The sequence below is a fragment of the Saccoglossus kowalevskii genome, chromosome 2 (assembly GCF_978046115.1).
Source record: "Saccoglossus kowalevskii chromosome 2, keSacKowa6.1, whole genome shotgun sequence".
Classification (NCBI taxonomy): domain Eukaryota; kingdom Metazoa; phylum Hemichordata; class Enteropneusta; family Harrimaniidae; genus Saccoglossus; species Saccoglossus kowalevskii.
This window is the reverse complement of record NC_140642.1, coordinates 5,873,873-5,892,874: the sequence shown is the minus strand read 5'-3', so window position 1 is coordinate 5,892,874 and position 19,002 is coordinate 5,873,873. Positions and strand designations below refer to the sequence as shown.

General features: G+C 36.3%; 1 protein-coding gene across 1 annotated transcript; it reads left to right on the top strand.

Moving 5' to 3' along the window:
- The first annotated feature begins 136 nt into the window (after positions 1-136).
- On the top strand, positions 137-2,664 carry LOC100370400 (histone H3.3A). The gene is made up of 3 exons (XM_002732921.3): positions 137-223; positions 1,360-1,661; positions 1,925-2,664. The coding sequence occupies exons 2-3, from the start codon at positions 1,380-1,382 to the stop codon at positions 2,051-2,053; spliced, it is 411 nt and encodes a 136-aa protein (XP_002732967.1). The 5' UTR covers positions 137-223; positions 1,360-1,379; the 3' UTR covers positions 2,054-2,664.
- The last annotated feature ends 16,338 nt before the right edge of the window (positions 2,665-19,002 follow it).

Genomic DNA, 19,002 nt, shown 5'->3' with positions numbered 1-19,002 from the left:
GTCAATACAATCATAGCTGTAATATTTTTATTTTGCAACATAGTACGCATATTCAAATCACACGAAAAAAAAACACTACAAATGACAACGCACATGTCAGTTAATATAGAAGCCTGCGAACGAGCCATGGCTGCAATGCATTTCGGGTAAACCAAGTGAAGCCATTTCAAATTGGATAGACCTTCGGTTGGCATAGTGGCAGAAATATTCACTAGAAGAACAGGTAAAATCAACTGTATTTTGTTCTTAAACGTGTGACATGGTTTTGAAATTGAAACGCGACAGTTATTGATATTCGATACTCTTATACCACATTGCTGGCTTTCATCTTTGGTTTGTTTCTGCGCGGGAAAATGGCTTTCAAAACATGGCCTTTTCGTAGCGTTTCGATAGAGTGCGGTGACTGTAGTGTATTTAGTTTGGCTCAATGTACGCACTACGTGTTTGGTTAAAACAGCCTTCCTATTGTTGATTCGTCTTGCGCTTTGTGATTTGGCGTTGACTTTCATGATGAAACTTGATTGTTTTCGTTGATTACATGTGTTGTGTTATTTCCAGGTTTGTTCGAAGGTGTATTGTAGACTTAATTTGCGCCTGCGTTTAGTGCTCGCGTCTTAAACCGTCGGAAATGCTGGTTATTTCGGTCAATTTGGAAAATTCCAATTTTTTCCGTGGCATAGGAAACAGGCGTTTAATGCACTCGGGCGCCATTTTGATTGCGCAATGCTAGTGTACGTTACCAAAACATGTCACTCTCATGACATAGCATTTAGACTGCTTGCATGAATTTATTTCTGTTTTTAATTTTACGTTGTGTGTACAATTATGCACACTTTCGAATTTATTATTAAAATGAGGTGGGCTCAGACAATTTGCATATGTATACAAATGACAGAACGAGGCACCGCGTGTTCCACTGGTTTTGGCGTTTCTGAACTGAATATTATTAAAATAACAAAGAAAAAAAAAAACCTTTAATACAGTTAAGTTCTAGTAAATTATATTACACAACTCTTTAAACAGACTGGTAAATGTTGTGTAATCTTGGTTATTTATATACCCGTAAAAAAATGATGGGTTTGAAAAGAAATACCAATACAATCCCACGATGTGTAGAGACATCAAAATATATTTCTGGTCTGAGTTAAAAACTTGTCAAATTTTTTTGGGTATTTTTTTTGTCAGATATTCAGAAAAAATTATAGTGAAAGACTGGAAATGCTATTTCAGAAAACTAATGGTCCAGAAACGTCTTCATAGGCTTGAATGAAAATTGTAGCAAAATGTTATTTGAATAGCTATAGCAACAGGACTGCAATGTCTTATTTACTGAAAAATAATTAATTGTTTTTTTTTCAGTATTTTGTACAAATTAAAAAATGGCTCGTACCAAGCAAACTGCTCGCAAGTCCACTGGTGGAAAAGCTCCACGTAAACAGTTGGCCACAAAGGCAGCTAGGAAAAGTGCACCTTCAACTGGTGGAGTGAAGAAACCACATCGTTACAGGCCTGGAACTGTTGCTTTGAGAGAAATTCGTCGATACCAAAAGTCAACTGAACTGTTGATTCGTAAACTCCCATTCCAAAGATTGGTTCGTGAAATTGCTCAGGATTTCAAGACTGATCTTCGATTTCAGAGTGCTGCAATTGGTGCTCTCCAGGTAATATAGCTCCCCAAATCACTTGTGTAATATTGTATTCAGAAGTCATATTTAACTCCATTGCTATTTTCAAACGGAAAGGTCTGTAAACTCTAACCCATACATTGTGCTTCATTTGTCTAAATGTTTTTTCTGTTGCATCAATTGCTTAGATGCATTTCTTATCCTGTTAAGTCTTCACTACATATCCTAGTTAATAGCTTACTTAATTTAGTTGCATTACATAATGCTAATAACTTGATATTTTGTTTTCCTATTCACAGGAAGCAAGTGAAGCCTACCTGGTTGGTTTGTTTGAAGACACCAATCTGTGTGCTATCCATGCCAAACGTGTAACAATTATGCCCAAGGATATACAGCTGGCTCGACGTATTCGTGGTGAACGTGCATAAATTCTCATTCCGCATTTATTGCACACGTTTCTTATTTATATTTAGTTGTATTAATTTGAGTTTTGTGTTATTACTTGTAATTTTCATGATTACTGCATTCAGGGTTTATAAAATTGCATTTGGGCCGTACTGCCAACAATTAAAAAGAGAATGTTCAAGTCTGCGTTTGCAACTATTGAGACAGTTTTTTTTAAATGCTTGGTTATAATTGACAGTAAAATTACAAAATGAAGATAAAAATGCATAATCTAAGCAAAACAATCCATTGATTCAAGTGAATCCACAAGGCTGTCAACTCGGTTGTTTTTCTGCAGTTGGTAATTTTGCCATTTTGAGTAAAATTTTTGATTCATTTCTACTACTCCTTTACCAAAATTTCAACGGTTTTTTGCACCAAACATTCCAGCAACATCAGGGATAATCCAATTAATATTAAAATCAGGTAATCAACATATGCAGAAAAGTTTTAAGCCTTTTTCCTTGTAAAATGAATGCTCTGCCAAGCTTTGTGTATGGTATGGTCAACACTTTCTTGATGTTAAAGTCAATGTGTATTTTTAAAGGCAGGAAGGTGTTTTTTATTTTTTTTTATTAAACTCACTATCACTACATATTTATATTTTTCATCACTATTGATATTGGAATTTGTTAAATCTTAGATATGTTAGGTATGTTGGAGTTGTCAATTGATGCTTTATTAGCAACTAGAGGAACTAATAAGGGTGTTGAGTTTTAAGAATCAGTGTTCAAATTTCACCAAGTTTCTGAGAGTGCATTGTATATACTGCAACCAATCCCAACCTCTTTATGATCAATAGCACAAGAATGAGGGATTTACGGAATGTTGCATCATGCCTTATTAGTTGTACAATTCCATTTTTGTCATAGTTGAAATTTTACAGGAACCTTAATGTCATCTGTCTAGTTTCTGTCTTGAATAAATGTGTAGAATTAGAAAAGACTGTGCTCTGTGATAAAAAGAATGTTCTGATGGTTGAGCGTAATGATTTGATGTACAGAATGTGATCAATGTATATTTTAATCACAAGTGCAGGATGTGCAGCATTTTATATGCATTGGCCAAGTGATTAACATCACGAGTAGCCAATCGGACTGAGCTGTCGGTAATAAGAAACTGGCCTGAAAATTGCAATGTTGAGAGGTAGTTGGTTTCTGTGGGAACATCTCTGAATAAATTTGTACGCCCTAGCTGCTCAAGAGTATGGTGTGGAAAGTATAATTAAAATCTAATTTATCCAATTAAAATACAGGATGCATTGTAGATGCACGTGGGACGTTTGTCAAAATTTGATTTGTTGCATATATTCACTTTTTACCAAAACCAGGAAACCAAACATTGTTTTCAAATCTTTACAGCAAGTCCAGGCGCTGAAGTAGTGCTAAATGTTGATAACTTACAATAGGTTACACATTTACAGAAGTTACAAATAATGCAGACATGTCTGCAATTTGAAGCGCACCAGAAGGAGGCGCCGCCCATGAAAGTGGAGATGCATTATTTTTGAATTTCTGCTCCAATAAACGACTGGTGCTCTCAACTTAGTTTCCTCCTTCAATTTGCATCCACAGTCCCCCAACAAGGGACCGTTGTGTCACATATTTCAGTGAGGGGCACATAGAGTGGCTGCACTGTAAAGAACGTTAGTTACTACTGGGTGACAGACTGATCATGACAGAATTGTTGATCAGAGTGCATTAATTCTTATGGAAATGTCCATATCACGATGATCTATGTAACTGAAAGCTGCCTGCAACAAATGTCCTATGAAGACTTCGTCCTGTATATCAATAATGAAATTTAATACATACAGCCAAAACAGTCAGCTTGGACATTCAGTTGTGAGACTTTACAAAACAAGTCCTTGAAAATGAGTCCCCGTTACAGCAATTCCAGGCACTGATTTGACGCTGAGGTAGTGCTAGATGTTGATAACTTACAATAGGTTACACACCTTGTTTTCAAATTTACCTAAGTTGTAACTAGAAATATAAACATCGGCTGCAAATCAGAGGAATGATTGACAGATATTGCCCACAATGTTTTCTATTTTTTCTACAAAGTCAGGTACACCTAGACTTTGAGGCGCATCTGTCTTTCATTCACTTTTGGTTGGTTATCGTGTTGATTGCGTGTCTACAAATCGACATTTGTCCAAGTTGTTTAAACACCACGATGGAGAAGCAAGGAGTCAAAAAAACAGTTGAAGTGAGAACAAGAGTTGTCGATTTGTATTTTCGTGGACTGTCATTTGCTGAGATTGGAGATCGAAATGGTGTTTCAAAGCAGACAGCCTATAATATCGTCAAACTGTTTGTGTTACCACGAGAGTATACTGCCAGGAAACTGACAACGTTATAGACTATGTCGAATATTATAAAACATTGCGACCGCACATTTACGGACGAGAAATTCAACAAAAACTACTTGTGTACGGCGGCAACCCTCCCCGGACGTGTGATCGTGTGTTGCCAGTGATAAGCTTTTTAAAGCGATTATTTGGTGGCACATCAACCTTTTGGTTCTCATCGTCGAGAACTAATAATCGAATAACACCCATTCTACTTATGTATCCACACAAAATCAAGGCAGTAACAGGTTTATTTTGGTTACGGAGCTAACAACATGGCGGGCATCTCAAGGCGCAGACGACACTTGTTAAGTGGCTTAGACATATTACGAAACTATCCAAAAACGAGCCAAAATGACAACAACAAATCGTCAAACTGTCCAATTACCGCGATATTATTGCGACAGCCATTTTAATGAGCACATCGGCCGATGAGGGCGCTGTTCTCATCTGGATTCTCGCTGTCCAGAATAACGGAATAATAACATTACACAGAATAATTAATAATAAACAATAAATAAACAAACAAGCAAATAAATGAATAAATAAATAATTAAATAAATACAAGTAAATCAAGAAAAAAACACCAAATTTATTATTTTTTTAATGAATACATGTCTGCGCGACGTCGCAATATAGAACGTTTGTGACATACCTCAGCCCCGAGAATATGGCTACTGCGTGGCCCTCAATGGAAGGGTCGCAGAGAATCCAGAATCACAGACATGTACACTGGGCTAGTCTTTGCTTTAATATGCGTATTTAATTATATGGAAAGATTTGTATATTTATTTCATGCTTTCAATTCCCACACTGGGGTTCTTTCTATTAAAGCTTTCTTTGATATACAGTGGAACAGAGAAAATATTAACCTATATAATGTGCTTCATTCACTTATTCAAGGCCATAGGCCCAACAAAAGTTGTACAGGTTGCTTATTGAAAACAAAATAATAATATATATGTACATTTACAATCATCATATTAATATTACAACAATTATGTAATTCGCTCCTTAACTTTAGGGCTTGAAATACAAAAGCTGCAAGCCGCATGAAAATATTTGTATCTTCTGATTTCATTAAGTCAATGAACTTAGTAAAATTAGGTGGATTATAAAAGAAATGCGGTAAGTACTTGTCTCTGAAATTTGCAAAAAATGTACAGACTAAAAGAAAATGATATTCATTTTCAATTTGGTTCAAGTCACAGAGAGTACAAATCCTTTAATCTCTTTCCGTTTATCCTCTGTTAGCTTCAATAAGCAAACAATGGGCTGAGCAACGGAATCTTGATAAATAGCTTCTATGTTTAAAGATATTAACTGAAAATATATAATGCTCGGGTGTAATTGTAGTTTTGAATTCTCTGTAAGTTTCTAATTTATTCATTGTACATATGTCCCCAACCCATTCACGATCAAGAAATATTTGAATCGTTCGCAAAAAACATCCATAAATATATTGATATTTTTAACCTCCTGGGCATGCCACGTTTCATCTAAGTTACATAGAAATAACAAGTTTTTCACTTCAGCTACCCATGTTTTCTTTGAGCTGAACCCTGACTCTTCTATGTTATACAACATATTGTAACATTTGCGTGGATACCTGGAAGATGGCATATTGGCCAATTTCGCATAGTAATTCACACACCGCTTTGCTGTATAAAAGTAAATGGGATACCACTATTATTCGGAGCTCTGTTTGAAATGCCTAGAAATCGTCTGCATGCATAATACTGTACTCGCTCTAAAGTGTCATATTTCCTAAAACCCCATATCTCTGCCGCGTATGTTAATATTGGCAAGACCATTAAATCGAAAATTTTGAAAAAAGTTGTATAGGGCAGGGGACCCATTTGTCTTGTATTTTTTGAGATGGCAATAAATTGTTTGTTTTTTTTGCTTGTTGGGCCAAAACGTTAGTTGCCGAAGACCACTGCAACCTGCAGGAAAATACAATACCTAGATATTTGTAGTATGACACCACTTCTACGGACTGGTCCCCATAGTACCACTTCTCGTTAGATGACCGCCATCATGATTTTTTAAAAGCTATAACCTTTGTCTTTTCCATGTTTACTACTATTTTCCACTTTTCGCAATATAAATTCAGTTTATTAAATAAACGTTGCAACCCTACTATTGAATCAGAGAACATTGATACATCATCCGCGAATAATAAGCAAAATAATTCCGTATCATGCGGGGAAAGTTGAGTCCATGTTGTTCCGTCGTTTCCAGTTCAGTTACCAACTCGTTGATAAAAAAAATGAGAATAAAAAGGGGCTCAACATACAGCCTTGGCGAACACCAATTGGGCACTCAAAATAATCTGTAAAACATTATAATACATACTTGTCAAAATTTTGAACATTTTACCACTTATTCCCCCTTTCAATAAGGTATACCAAAGTCTTTGTCTCTCTACTCTGTCGAAGGCCTTCGAAAAGTCTACAAAGGTACAGTAGAATTTATCCCGTTTTTTTTGTTTCTGGACAATAGACTGAAGAACAAACACATTGTAAAAAGTGGAATAACCACATTTAAATCCCGCATGTGCCTCGTCTACCTTTCGAAAGGCCTCCGCCCAGAAATAGAGCCGTTTATTTAAGATGAATGTAACAATTTTCCCCATAACATTGAGTAACGAAATCGGCCTGTAGTTTCCTGGGTCGTCTGAATCTCCTTTCTTGTGAATGGGTACAACAATTGTCCTAGCCCAATCATGTGGAAAATTACCAGAGTCAAAGATATTATTAAAAATAATGTTTAGGTAAGGGGTTAGAATATTTATTGATGCCTTGAAATACTCCCCAATAAAACCGTCCGGTCCTGCTGTTTTTTTCGTTTTTCCAGGAATTTATGCTTTGGCGAATCTCTTCCTCCGTAATAATTCCATTTAAAAGGTCCCAGTCTATTTCCATATTTGTGTCGAGCAGAAAAACATATGCTACATCGATCATATTTTCTATATCCTTTGCTAAAGGGAAATCTTCTACATTTGAACAGGGGAAGAAAGTATTGAAGTATTCAGACCATTGGTCGGATGAAATTGACAAGGTCAATCTAACCCGACCAGTGGAATAATTAATGCGTTTTAGAGAAGACCAAAATGACTTGAAAGTGATACATTCAATATCTGATCTTAGACAATTTATATATTCAGATTTCTTTGTACGGCATTTAATCGTTTAACTGTTACGTTTTGCTTGACAGTCTTGCAAGTCAGTGATGTCGTTTGTATTGCGGAATTTTCTCAATGCTTTGTACACCTGTTTTTTACATCCTCTACAATCCACGTCAAACCAAGGTGCCTGTGTTTTGGGGGCATAATTGAAAAGTTGGCGACTTTGGGAAATAAATTAGAGGATAATATTACATAATCGACAGTACTGGTTCCATTTGTGGTAATACATGTAAACTCACTAATACGAGCATCATTCCCCACCCTCCCATTTAGAATATGTACATTAGATAAACAGCACAGGGACAACAGTCATCGCCCAAAGTTGTTTACAATATTATCTTTTGCAAAGCGGGGAGTATTAAAATACGGTACAGGCATTGAAGTCCCCGCTTGAAATTAAACTGTTTTCTAATAATTCAATCCCATTATAAGCGTCAATTCTGTCATATATCGTAGCATTTTGTGGTGGAATATACGCATTACTGTAACAATATAAAATACCTTTTCCAATATTGAATAATTCCTTTTTGAGAAGAAAAAATAAGCAATCTGGCAAGTCATTTATAATATGTTTTACATAATTTACCAAATTCTTTTTGATATGAGTAATTACTCCATCAGCAAAACGTCCACGTGATTTAATTTTAAGGCGACAATAATTAAAAACAATAAAACTTGGGAAATTGTCAGAGAATTGCTCATCGTACTCTGACCAAGTTTCTGATAATGAAATTATATCGTATGACATAATAAACTGAACAAAATCATCTATTGTTCTACTGATAATGTATTTCTTTCTTATCTCTGGTATCAGAGTATCCCATAATTCGCATAATGTCAAGGAATATATATTTAGATGTAGTGAAGCCATATGGTCATTCAACCCCAAAGTCAATCAACCACCCTTCCGTATGAGGGTACTGGTAGTATATTCACTATGATAATGGGCACGGCAGATCTAGATAACAATTTGGTATTATGAATGGCAAATAATATTATAAATAAGAACAAAAAAATCAACAGAAAAAAATCCATCTCTGGGTTTAGAAGTTATGCACGGAAAAGCCTGCAAAATTATTATGCAAAGTAAGTAATTAATATGCTTCTGGAATTATCTGAAATTATCAACCCGGTATTCCTCGACGTTCTGTGATTTCGTTATTTCTACTCACTGGCGGATCCAGAAGTTCGGTGAGAAGGGAGGCGCTCCTATTGACGTGGCCGAAGGTGGGAAGGCGCCTTGCGTGACTCCCCCTAACTCCGCTAGTGCTACTAATACGATTTCGTAATCGTGGTAAACCCTATATCAAATGAATATACGCTGTGTTCATAATCCCATGTCCGGCCATATGCTTACTTACATGTATTGTCGCCGAGGACCGAACAAGACAAAACGCAACAAGAATGACATAATGGTAGGGTGACATTGCTCGTTGTAATCGAAGAAAAGAAACGAAACGAAACGGAATGATACACATAGAGACAATTAATCTGTAATCAGAGAAAATGGATTTTAAATGCAAAATATTTACAAAATATAGTTTGCCGAAAATAACAATATTTTAAGCAGTAAATGGTTCGTGTCGCTTACATAATCGCTTAATTACGGAATTCTGTAATCAGGGAAACAATGGTTCTACACGTACAATATTCACAACTGTCGGACGAAATCCGACCAGTATAGCACCTTTCAGTCGTGCATATAACGACATAAAACATTTGCCGAAAATTTTCCGATTATCTGTAAGCGTTGACCGTATATACAACAAAAAGTTCACAAAAGGTGTGATCATTCATGCCATCTTAATCAACATTGGAAATAATATTGTCTCTTAATTTGAAACCGTCGGATACATACTTTGATGAACTCAGAGGTACAAACGAGTCACGAGAGTTTAAAAGTGAAATAACTGTTATTTTTTATGGGTATTTGTAATATTAAGGGGAGAGAAAAATTCTCTCAAATGTTTGTATAAGTTCAAATCAAATAAGTGGTTCTCAAAATATAAAATTATTTGCGGGGAAAATGGTAAATTATTATGCAAATTTGACAATTAGTATGATTTAGTGGCACAACAATATTATCAGAACTTGCATTTGTCCCATGCTGTCTGCACAAAATGTCATCCGAATCAGTACTTAAAATGAAAATCATGAGACAGGTTCTTGGTTTTAGAGTGGGCATGATGCGAAATTCATATTACACGCATTTATGCTGACAAGGACAGATGATTTGTTTAACATGTAAATCAGTAAAAATACCTTATTAAAATTAAGACCAACAATTAGTCTTACTGTGGTATCTTAAAGATAAACCAACAAATGAATAAATTTATTGACGAGCAATTTAGTTGTCAAACTTTGTATGTTTGTTGTTATTTATTTATAAATTATGTTTTTTTTAAATAATAATATTTATTTCTAGTAAATATTTATTTATTTGCTTATTTATCATTATTTACTATTATTGTTCATCAATATTATGTATGTGTTTATTATTAATCATTGTTTATTCAGATATTTATGTTTGGTTTTCGGGACAGCGGCAATCCAGATGATAACAGCGCCCCCATCGGTCGACGTGCTCCTTAAAATGGCTGTCGCAATAATATCGTGGTAATTGGACAGTCTTTGTTTGACGATTTGTTGTGGGTCGTTTTGGCTCGTTTTTTGGTCGTTTGGCTAGTTTTCATCTCACAAGTACAATGAAAAGTGAATATACTACAGTATTCAAGGGTTATTTTCATTCAACGTAATTGCAATATTTTTTTGTTCGTACAACGTAAATTGAAAAAATAAATTCCGTAATTCTGTACTAGACGTACAACGTAATTAATAAAATATTTTCGTACGCAGTTTTCACTGTAAACTGTAAAAACGTCTTTTTTTTCCTTGTAAGTTGTAAAAAGCCCTTTTTATTTCCCGTAAAACTGTACCAGTTGCACCCCCCCATTATTGATATACTGGATGAAGTCTTCATAGGGTGACCACCGAACTCGGCCAGAATTCTACTCGGCCAGTGACCGATCACGGCCAGTGACCGTACTCGGCCAGCATATGTGTTAATGGGTTTGTCAAAGGGTGTCGATTTCAGTGACGCAACAGTAAAATGTTTAAAAAAAATACACGGGCACCAAGGGTTATCGATCTCAGTGATGCAATAGCGAGCGCGATTTCAGTGATGTCTATCGTGCTTCATTAATAAAAAAAGGGCTGTCGATTTCAGTGACGCAACAGCCAGCGCTGTGTCTTTTGTCATATCACAGTAAAATGTTTAAATAAAATACACGGGCACCAAGGGTTGTCGATCTCAGTGATGCAATAGCGAGCGCTGTGTCTTTTGTCATATCACAGTAAAATGTTTAAAAAAAAGATTCACAGTCAATTCGTCCCAATTCACATTCGTCCCAACACATTCGTCCCACAAGTCGATTCGTCCCAATTCACATTCGTCCCACAAGTCGATTCGTCCCAATTCACATTCGTCCCACAAGTTGATTCGTCCCAATTCACATTCGTTCCAATTCACATTCGTCCCAATTCACATTCGTCCATTTTTTTTAATTTTTGGTCAGCGTTACGATCTTGAGCAGGGTCAATTTCTATGCCAACTGTTACTGACACGCTAACTAATAACTCCACGTTGCGTGTACGGTGTATTTGTATTTATTAACCAATAACTCCACGTTGCGTGTACGGTGTATTTGTATTTATTAACTAATAACTTGTACGTTGCGTGTATGGTGTATTTGTATTTATTAACTAATAACTTGTACGTTGCATGTACGATGTATTTGTATTTATTAACTAATAACTTGTACGTTGCATGTACGATGTATTTGTATTTATTAACTAATAACTCTACGTTGCATGTCAGGTGTGTTTGTATTTATTTATTAACTAATAACTTGTACGTTGCATGTACGGTGTATTTGTATTTATTAACTAATAACTCTACGTTGCGTGTACGGTGTATTTGTTTATAACGTCGGCAAAAACAAAATGGCATAATGAACAATTACGCATGCCAGTGCTTGACGTGTACGTGAACAGTTCGTTGTTTGGATTTTTTGTGTTTATTTGGCGAGTTAGTAGTGGGCTAACTTTAAATCTGACGAATCGATCGACTTGTGGGACGAATCGACTTTGGGACGAATCAACTTGTGGGACGAATCGACTTGGGACGAATGTGATTTGGGACGAATCGACCGTCCCCCTAAAAAAAATACACAGGCACCAAGGGTTATCGATCTCAGTGATGCAATAGCGAGCGCTGTATTACAGACTGCCAGAGTCAAATCACAATACAATATAAAAAAAAATGTACGGGCGTCAAAGGGTGTCGATTTCAGTGATGCTGAAAGGGTTGTCGATTGTTAAAAAATAAAATATGGCCACAAGGATTATCGGTTTCAGTGACGCAGTACTTTATGGTTAAAAACGTTGGAGTTCGTGTAACCGTGGTGTAACCCTCATGGTTAATTAACACATCTTGCAAGGTGTGATTCTTGTATTAGACGCTTGTTATTGTTTCCGTGTCACAAGCGGCAGCAACGAGCACTGCGTTATTTATGTAAAAATAAATACTGCACGGACGGCAAGGGTTTAATCAAGAATGGTGAGAGGCATGTAGTAATCTTCAGTGGAAATGAAATACAACAGTTTTGAAACTATGCCATGTTATTGTATATACAAACCGGAAGGCTGTTGGCGATCCACTCCACTCAAGCAAGCAACATGTTGCCATGACGATCCGGCCCTGGTTTGGAAGATCCAAAACAGATTGGGTATAAATTATATTCGATATGCGTTCATATCTGAACAAACTGTTTCTTTGCACGTTGTGCTTATGGTTGTTGAGCAATACATTTCAGGGTCCGCATTTTTGTGGTTTGATAGGATGTGTTTTCGTGGGGGAGATTGCGTGAATAAATTGAGAACTGAAGTCGGAATGTAACAATGTAGCAAGATGTCCCACTCTGTCGCCAAGTTAAATGCCCGACTTCTTGTACTTTATACGCTAAGTTGCAAACAATGACCTGTCAATTGGCGGCAGATCATTGTTTAAAGAAAAAAATTCACGGCTTAAAGGTGTTAACAACATGACTAGAAGTGAGTACGTAATTGATGATGCCGCCTGTACTAAACCACAGGGAGCCCAGGAACTATAATCAACTGTAATACTAGTACGCAGTCTCTATGAGCGGGGGGGGGGGGGTCGGCTTGTATCTAGTGTAAGAAATAGACAAGGGATGAAGGCTCCAGCCAGCTCACATTTTTTAAACTCGAAAAAACAGACGAAAAATATAAAAAATAAAATCTAAAAAAATTACCAGGTTGAAGAATATTAGTTGCTCCTTCGAATTTCGCCTAAGCCTTACCTACATTTTACCGATATCTGCAGAATAAATCAAGAAAACCACACAAATTGACTCCATTTAGAAATTCCTAACGGTTAGTCCGAACGCATGACACCGTTGGAGGCGTGGCCTGTTCAGCATTTGTCAACAACCAATCACAAGACTGGTTACGAACCAGTTGAGCAAAGCTAACCGAGTCGTGACCTCGATGTGGTTCGTAACCAGTCTTGTGATTGGTTGTTGACAAATGCTGAACAGGCCACGCCTCCAACTGTGCCATGCGTTCGGGCAAACCGTTAGGAATTCCTAAATGGAGTAAATTTGTGTAGTTTTCTTGATTTATTCTGCAGATATCGGTAAAATGTAGGTAGGGCTTTGGCGAAATTTGAAGAAGCAACTAATATTCTTCAACCTGGTATTTTTTTTATATTTTATTTTTCATTCTTCTCGTCTGGTTTTTCGAGTTTAAAAAATGTGAGCTGGCTGGAGCCTTCATCCCTTGTCTATTTCCTACACTAGATACCAGCCGATACCCCCCCCCCCGCTCATAGAGACTGCGTATTACAGTTTATTATAGTTCCTGGGCTCCCTGTGTACTAAACTTCGACCTGTCGCTTTCGAGGCATAGTTTGCAATAGAAAAGGTTACAACAAATAAATAAAATAAAACGAACTAAAATTGTCACTGGGGTTGGTGTCTTTTTTCAAAATATTTCTTTCCGGGTACCTCGCCACAGGGAGAGTTAGACCAATGTTGTTTAGCAAGGCTATGAATTGTGTCTTTGGTGGAAAAGTTTTGGTTTTTGCCGTTTCAAATAGAACATTTCTTTCGGGGGTGTTTCTTTGTGTCTCAATTTTCAAGTTATGGTCACTGAGGTAGAATTTAGTTAGATTTTCGCGCATCTCAATATTTTGCAGGGTAACAAGGTAGGTTTCTAAAGCAAAATTGTTTTTTAATTCACATTATGTTACTTAACTTATTTTTTAAATGTGGCGCAATCGTTATTCGAAATAACAGTTTTCACTGTTTTCATATTTCTATGTATATTATCAATTTGTGTCATGTTTTTTTTTTTTCAACTTTATGGTCACAAAAACAATGGAGTTCGCGTGATCGGTGCGTAAAATACTTCATAGCTACAAGCGTGGGCATACTAACCTGTAATCGACAGACATGGATGAATAAACACCTCGTGCGAGGCGCGATTTGACTGGTGGCATACGACAGGGGAGCTCTTCTTTAACAAGTCGGTAAAAGGTGTGACCACGTGTAGTTATCAACAGTATTTCCATTGTGATTTTTATGCCAAATATGTCCATTCTTTTTTTGAAACACACAACTTATTACTGCTGATTTATATTTTATGGGTTGCGTCGATCTCTCAAGATACGCACAGACACAAGCACTCATGATATTGCCAGGTTGTCCCGTGACTTTCAACAACTAAAATAGAATTTCCCCTATGTACAACAATTTGTACCTTATAAGCGCGGCGTAATTGCATTTATTTACCAATAACTCGTATCTTACAAGAACGATGTATTTGCATTTATTTACCAATAACTCGTATCTTACAAGAACGATGTATTTGCATTTATTTACCAATAACTCGTATCTTACAAGAACGGTGTATTTGTATTTATTTACCAATTGCAGTGTTCAAATTGGTCTGTACTTTTCCTAAATAAAACTATTTTTTTGAAAGTAACAAGTCGTGTAAAGGTGTTTTCATTCCTAGCAGAATTTGGCAAAGAATTATGCTTATGGCTATCAGCCGATAGAGGGTGCAGCCATGGCTGTGTACGTTCCAATAAAACCGGGACGCTTTGCCAAAATGTTTTTGTTATTCCTTGGAGGTATCTTATTAAATCCATGGGTTTTTTTCCAGCGATTAACCGTTATAATGTTCTTATTATTTTTATTTTCATTCATATATACTGCTCCCCCAGCTACAGACAATATATATATATGTGTGAGTGTAATCACATTGGGTGAGAAAAATGGTATAGATGATGTAACAATCTGGTAATAACCGCGTTGTGTTTTTAAATATATATGCAATGTATACATAGCTTGGTTCCGCGCATGAAGCATTGTAGCCTTTTCCTGTTTGCCAAGCACAGTAACAAGTTAAAAATAAAGAACTTTTGGTGAGTAAATCTTGCATAAATCTTGTTTACCCACTACAAAGCCATCCGTGAATCGATCTAAACATGGAACTATAGTTCCATGATCTAAAACACTACTGCCTTAGTTCATTTAAACACACCGTGGGTTAGCGCCGATTGTGAATCACACTTGTAGCCTTGTCAAATGGTTTATTATCACGGTGACATGAGTCAAGACGCATGTGAATCATACTCAAGCATAGTCCATTATTATATATACTAGTAGTTTATTTTACCGTAACATAAAGTTTATCTATAACAGAAGTGATTTATTAAATGCAACTCGTAAATCTTCACAATATTTTGTCATGGATCTGAAAAATAAAATGCATTAAGGATCACACAATAAAATGTTGCGCCATACAAAACTGCTACAAATTGAAACATTAGTTTTAGTGTTTTTACATAGCAGAGCCTTTTCTTTGAAAACTTGCGTCACTGAAATCGACAACAGTCGGGGAAACAGGAGCGTTTCTTTTTTTGTATGTTGTGTTGTTACACAGCGTAGCCAGACGGTCGCCGATGTGATGTCTGTGATTCCGATGTAATGTCTGTGTTTTTTCTTTGAAAAGAAAATTTGCGTCACTGAAATCGACAATGTTCAGCCAATGTTGAAATCAACAACTTGAACATGTCGGAGAACCAGTAGCGTTTGTGTGTGTATGTAAACTTGCGTTGTTGAAATCGACAATAAAACAGTCACAGGAGTTTGTCAAAAACAGTCAGTGAAACCACAGTCCCTCTATGATAGAGGGACTGTGGTGAAACGGATGCGTCACTGGGTATGTTGTGTAGCATATAACATCTGGAAATAAAATGCCGCCACGGCAACAGACGTGAAAGAAGGTGACAATTGTTGACCAATGACCAGTTTACACCTCGACATTCACAACTGGCCGAGTTGTGCATTTTTTTCTTGGCCGAGTTGAAATCTGGCCGAGTTCGGTTGTATTCCTTCATAGGACATTTGTTGCAGGCGCTTTGATCAATAATTCTGTCATGATCAGTCGGTCAGCTGGTTCTATAAAATAACTAACTAACGTTATTTACAGTGCCACCACTTTATGCGCCCCTCTTACTGAAATAACATGCGACGCAAATTGAAGTACGAAACTAAGTTGAGAGCCTCGGTCGTTTATTGGAGGAGAAATTCAAAACTAATGTACCGACACTTTTACGGGCGGAGCTTTCTTCCGGTGCGCTTCAAATTGCAGACATGCTGTCTGCATTATTTGCAACAACTTCTGTAAATTTTAAAACAAGGTGTGTAACCTATTGTAGTAAGTTATCAACATCTAGCAATACTTCAGCGTCAAATCAGTGCCAGGAATTGCTGTAAATTTTTGAAAGGTCTCTTTGTGCTCGTCATATTAAAGTGGAGGGGTTGTCGCGAGCGTGTCCTTGAAACTTGAGTCCCAAGTGGCGTATACAACAGATTATTTATTCACATCAAATTCGAACATGTGTTGCGTGACGATCCCTCCGGTTTAAGACAGCAAAGAAAAACAGATCAAAAATGAAAGCATGTCCAAGTTATCACATTTTAAACAAACAAGATGGCCGCCAGTTGGCCATATTTGATCAAATTGTAAATTGAATTGACATGTACATGTATCCATTTATGACATGCTAAATATCAATGAAAATGATACATAGGTGACATAGATATAGTAATATGGCCATAATAAAAACAGCCGTTATTCGGCTATCTTTGATCTGATTATGAAACAAACTGACATGTATCATGTATGTTCCAAATACGAATGAAAATGGTACATAAATCTTGGAAATATAGTAGTAAGGCTAAAAAGTCAGATGGCTGTCAATCGACCATCCTTGATCCGATTTTGGAACAAATTGTCCTGCACATGTATAAAGTATGTGCCAAATTTGAATGACAACTGACAAAGCATGTCCAAGATACCATACATAAAAAACACAAAACAAGATGCCTGCCAGTGGGCCATCTTTGATCCAATTGCGAAAGAAATTGTCATGGACATGTATCCTAACATGTATAATCTTTGTACCAAATTTCAATGAAAACTGACAAAACATGTAAAAAATAGGCCAATGGCTTGTTGCTCAACGGCTATTGTACAAAAGATTAGTGCTGTATATGACAAATACCCCAAAAGGCAGTGAGTGAGACAATAAAACATGCTAAAATAATTACAAAAATAACAGAAATATTCAATAAAATTAGAATCGAAGAGAGTTAAAAAAAGAGCTCCAGCGTGTTGAGAGAATAACATGATATTTGCAATTATCAGAATTCGCAATACATGTATATACCAAGTTTTGTTGAAATATGTTGAATGGTTCTTGAAATAGCACCCAAATAGCTTGAATTTCACTACCTGATATGCAAATTAGATAATTTGCACCAAAAACTAAATATATCTGGAAACTGCCCCAACACATCTATGCACAAAGTTTTTTTAAAACATTAAATGGTTCTCAAGACATCACCAAAATAGCCAATCTGATTAAATTGTATAATTTTCCACGAAAATCAATCATGTCTATACACATTTAAATATGTTGAGTGGTTATGTTTTCATTACAATCACAATAGACCAATCAAAGAAAATTTTGAACTCCCATGTGCTATGCGAGAATGAGAAACAGTTGACAGAACAAATGGGAAACATTACATATCTCCCTGTGAGCATATAATTTCAATATGGCATCATTGTATAATCTTCCCAAGTTTTGTTCATTTTCCGACAACTGTAGTGCATTAAGGTAATAAAAAAAAATCATTAATTTCTGAAATTTTTGATAAATTTAGCCACTTTTAGTGATTGGGTGAAGTGTCATCCAAGCTACATGTGTACCAAGTATCAAAGAATTTGGACTACTGGTTTTGAAGAACAAGTCAAAAGTACTATTTTTGATAAAAAATGACAAAATGAACAAATCTGATAGAGGTCCACCCAACGTATATACCATGCTGGTTTGAGAGCAATCGGACTACCAGTTTCGGACAAGAAGTTGAAAATAGCATTTTTGACCAAAAATGACAAAGATATTCACTAAAAATAGAAAATTGAAGATATGAACATGAAATGAACAAATCTGATAGAGGTCCACCCAAGGTATATACCACGCGAGTTAGAGTGCAATCGAACTGTCAGTCTCAGAGAAGAAGTCGAAAATAGCATTTTTGACCAAAAATGACCATTTTAAAATATTTGCCAAAATTAGGAAATTTAAATTTTTTTTTACCAAACTAACAAACTGATAGAGGACAACCCACTATCAATATCAGCACTGTAGACCACTTAGTGTCATAGTAGCATAGAAGAAATTTTAGAGTTTTGGGGGGCTAATTTGCATAATTTTTGGCAGATCGACTTCTCATGAACAAATTACCATCTACACTCATCAAGGCATCCACACACCAAAAATCGAGTCAAATGGTTCTGCGGCATGTCCAAAATACAACATTTTCAAAAAACAAGATGGCTGCCTGTCGGCCATTTTGAATTGAACTGAATCGGTCCAAAAGATGAACGGACGGACGGCAACAAAATTATAAGTCCCCGTTTTTGGACAATGGTTTTAAAAAAACTACAATTAAAAAATTAGTGATACCGGTAATTATATCATCTTTTAATTTCCCTTTTCCAGTATTAAATGAGTGTGCATATGTATGGATGAAATTATAAAGTGTCCGATACGAACAATGAGTAAAACACGATTGTTTGACTGGACGCTTACACGTACTAGATGAACCCATCTAAAACCCTGGTCCGTTGTTTTGATTAACTGTCAGGTGTAGGTGTATGTAAATATATTGCGCCTGCTGTAAACACACCTCATAGCTGTGCTGAGCTGAGCTGAGCTGAGCTGAGTT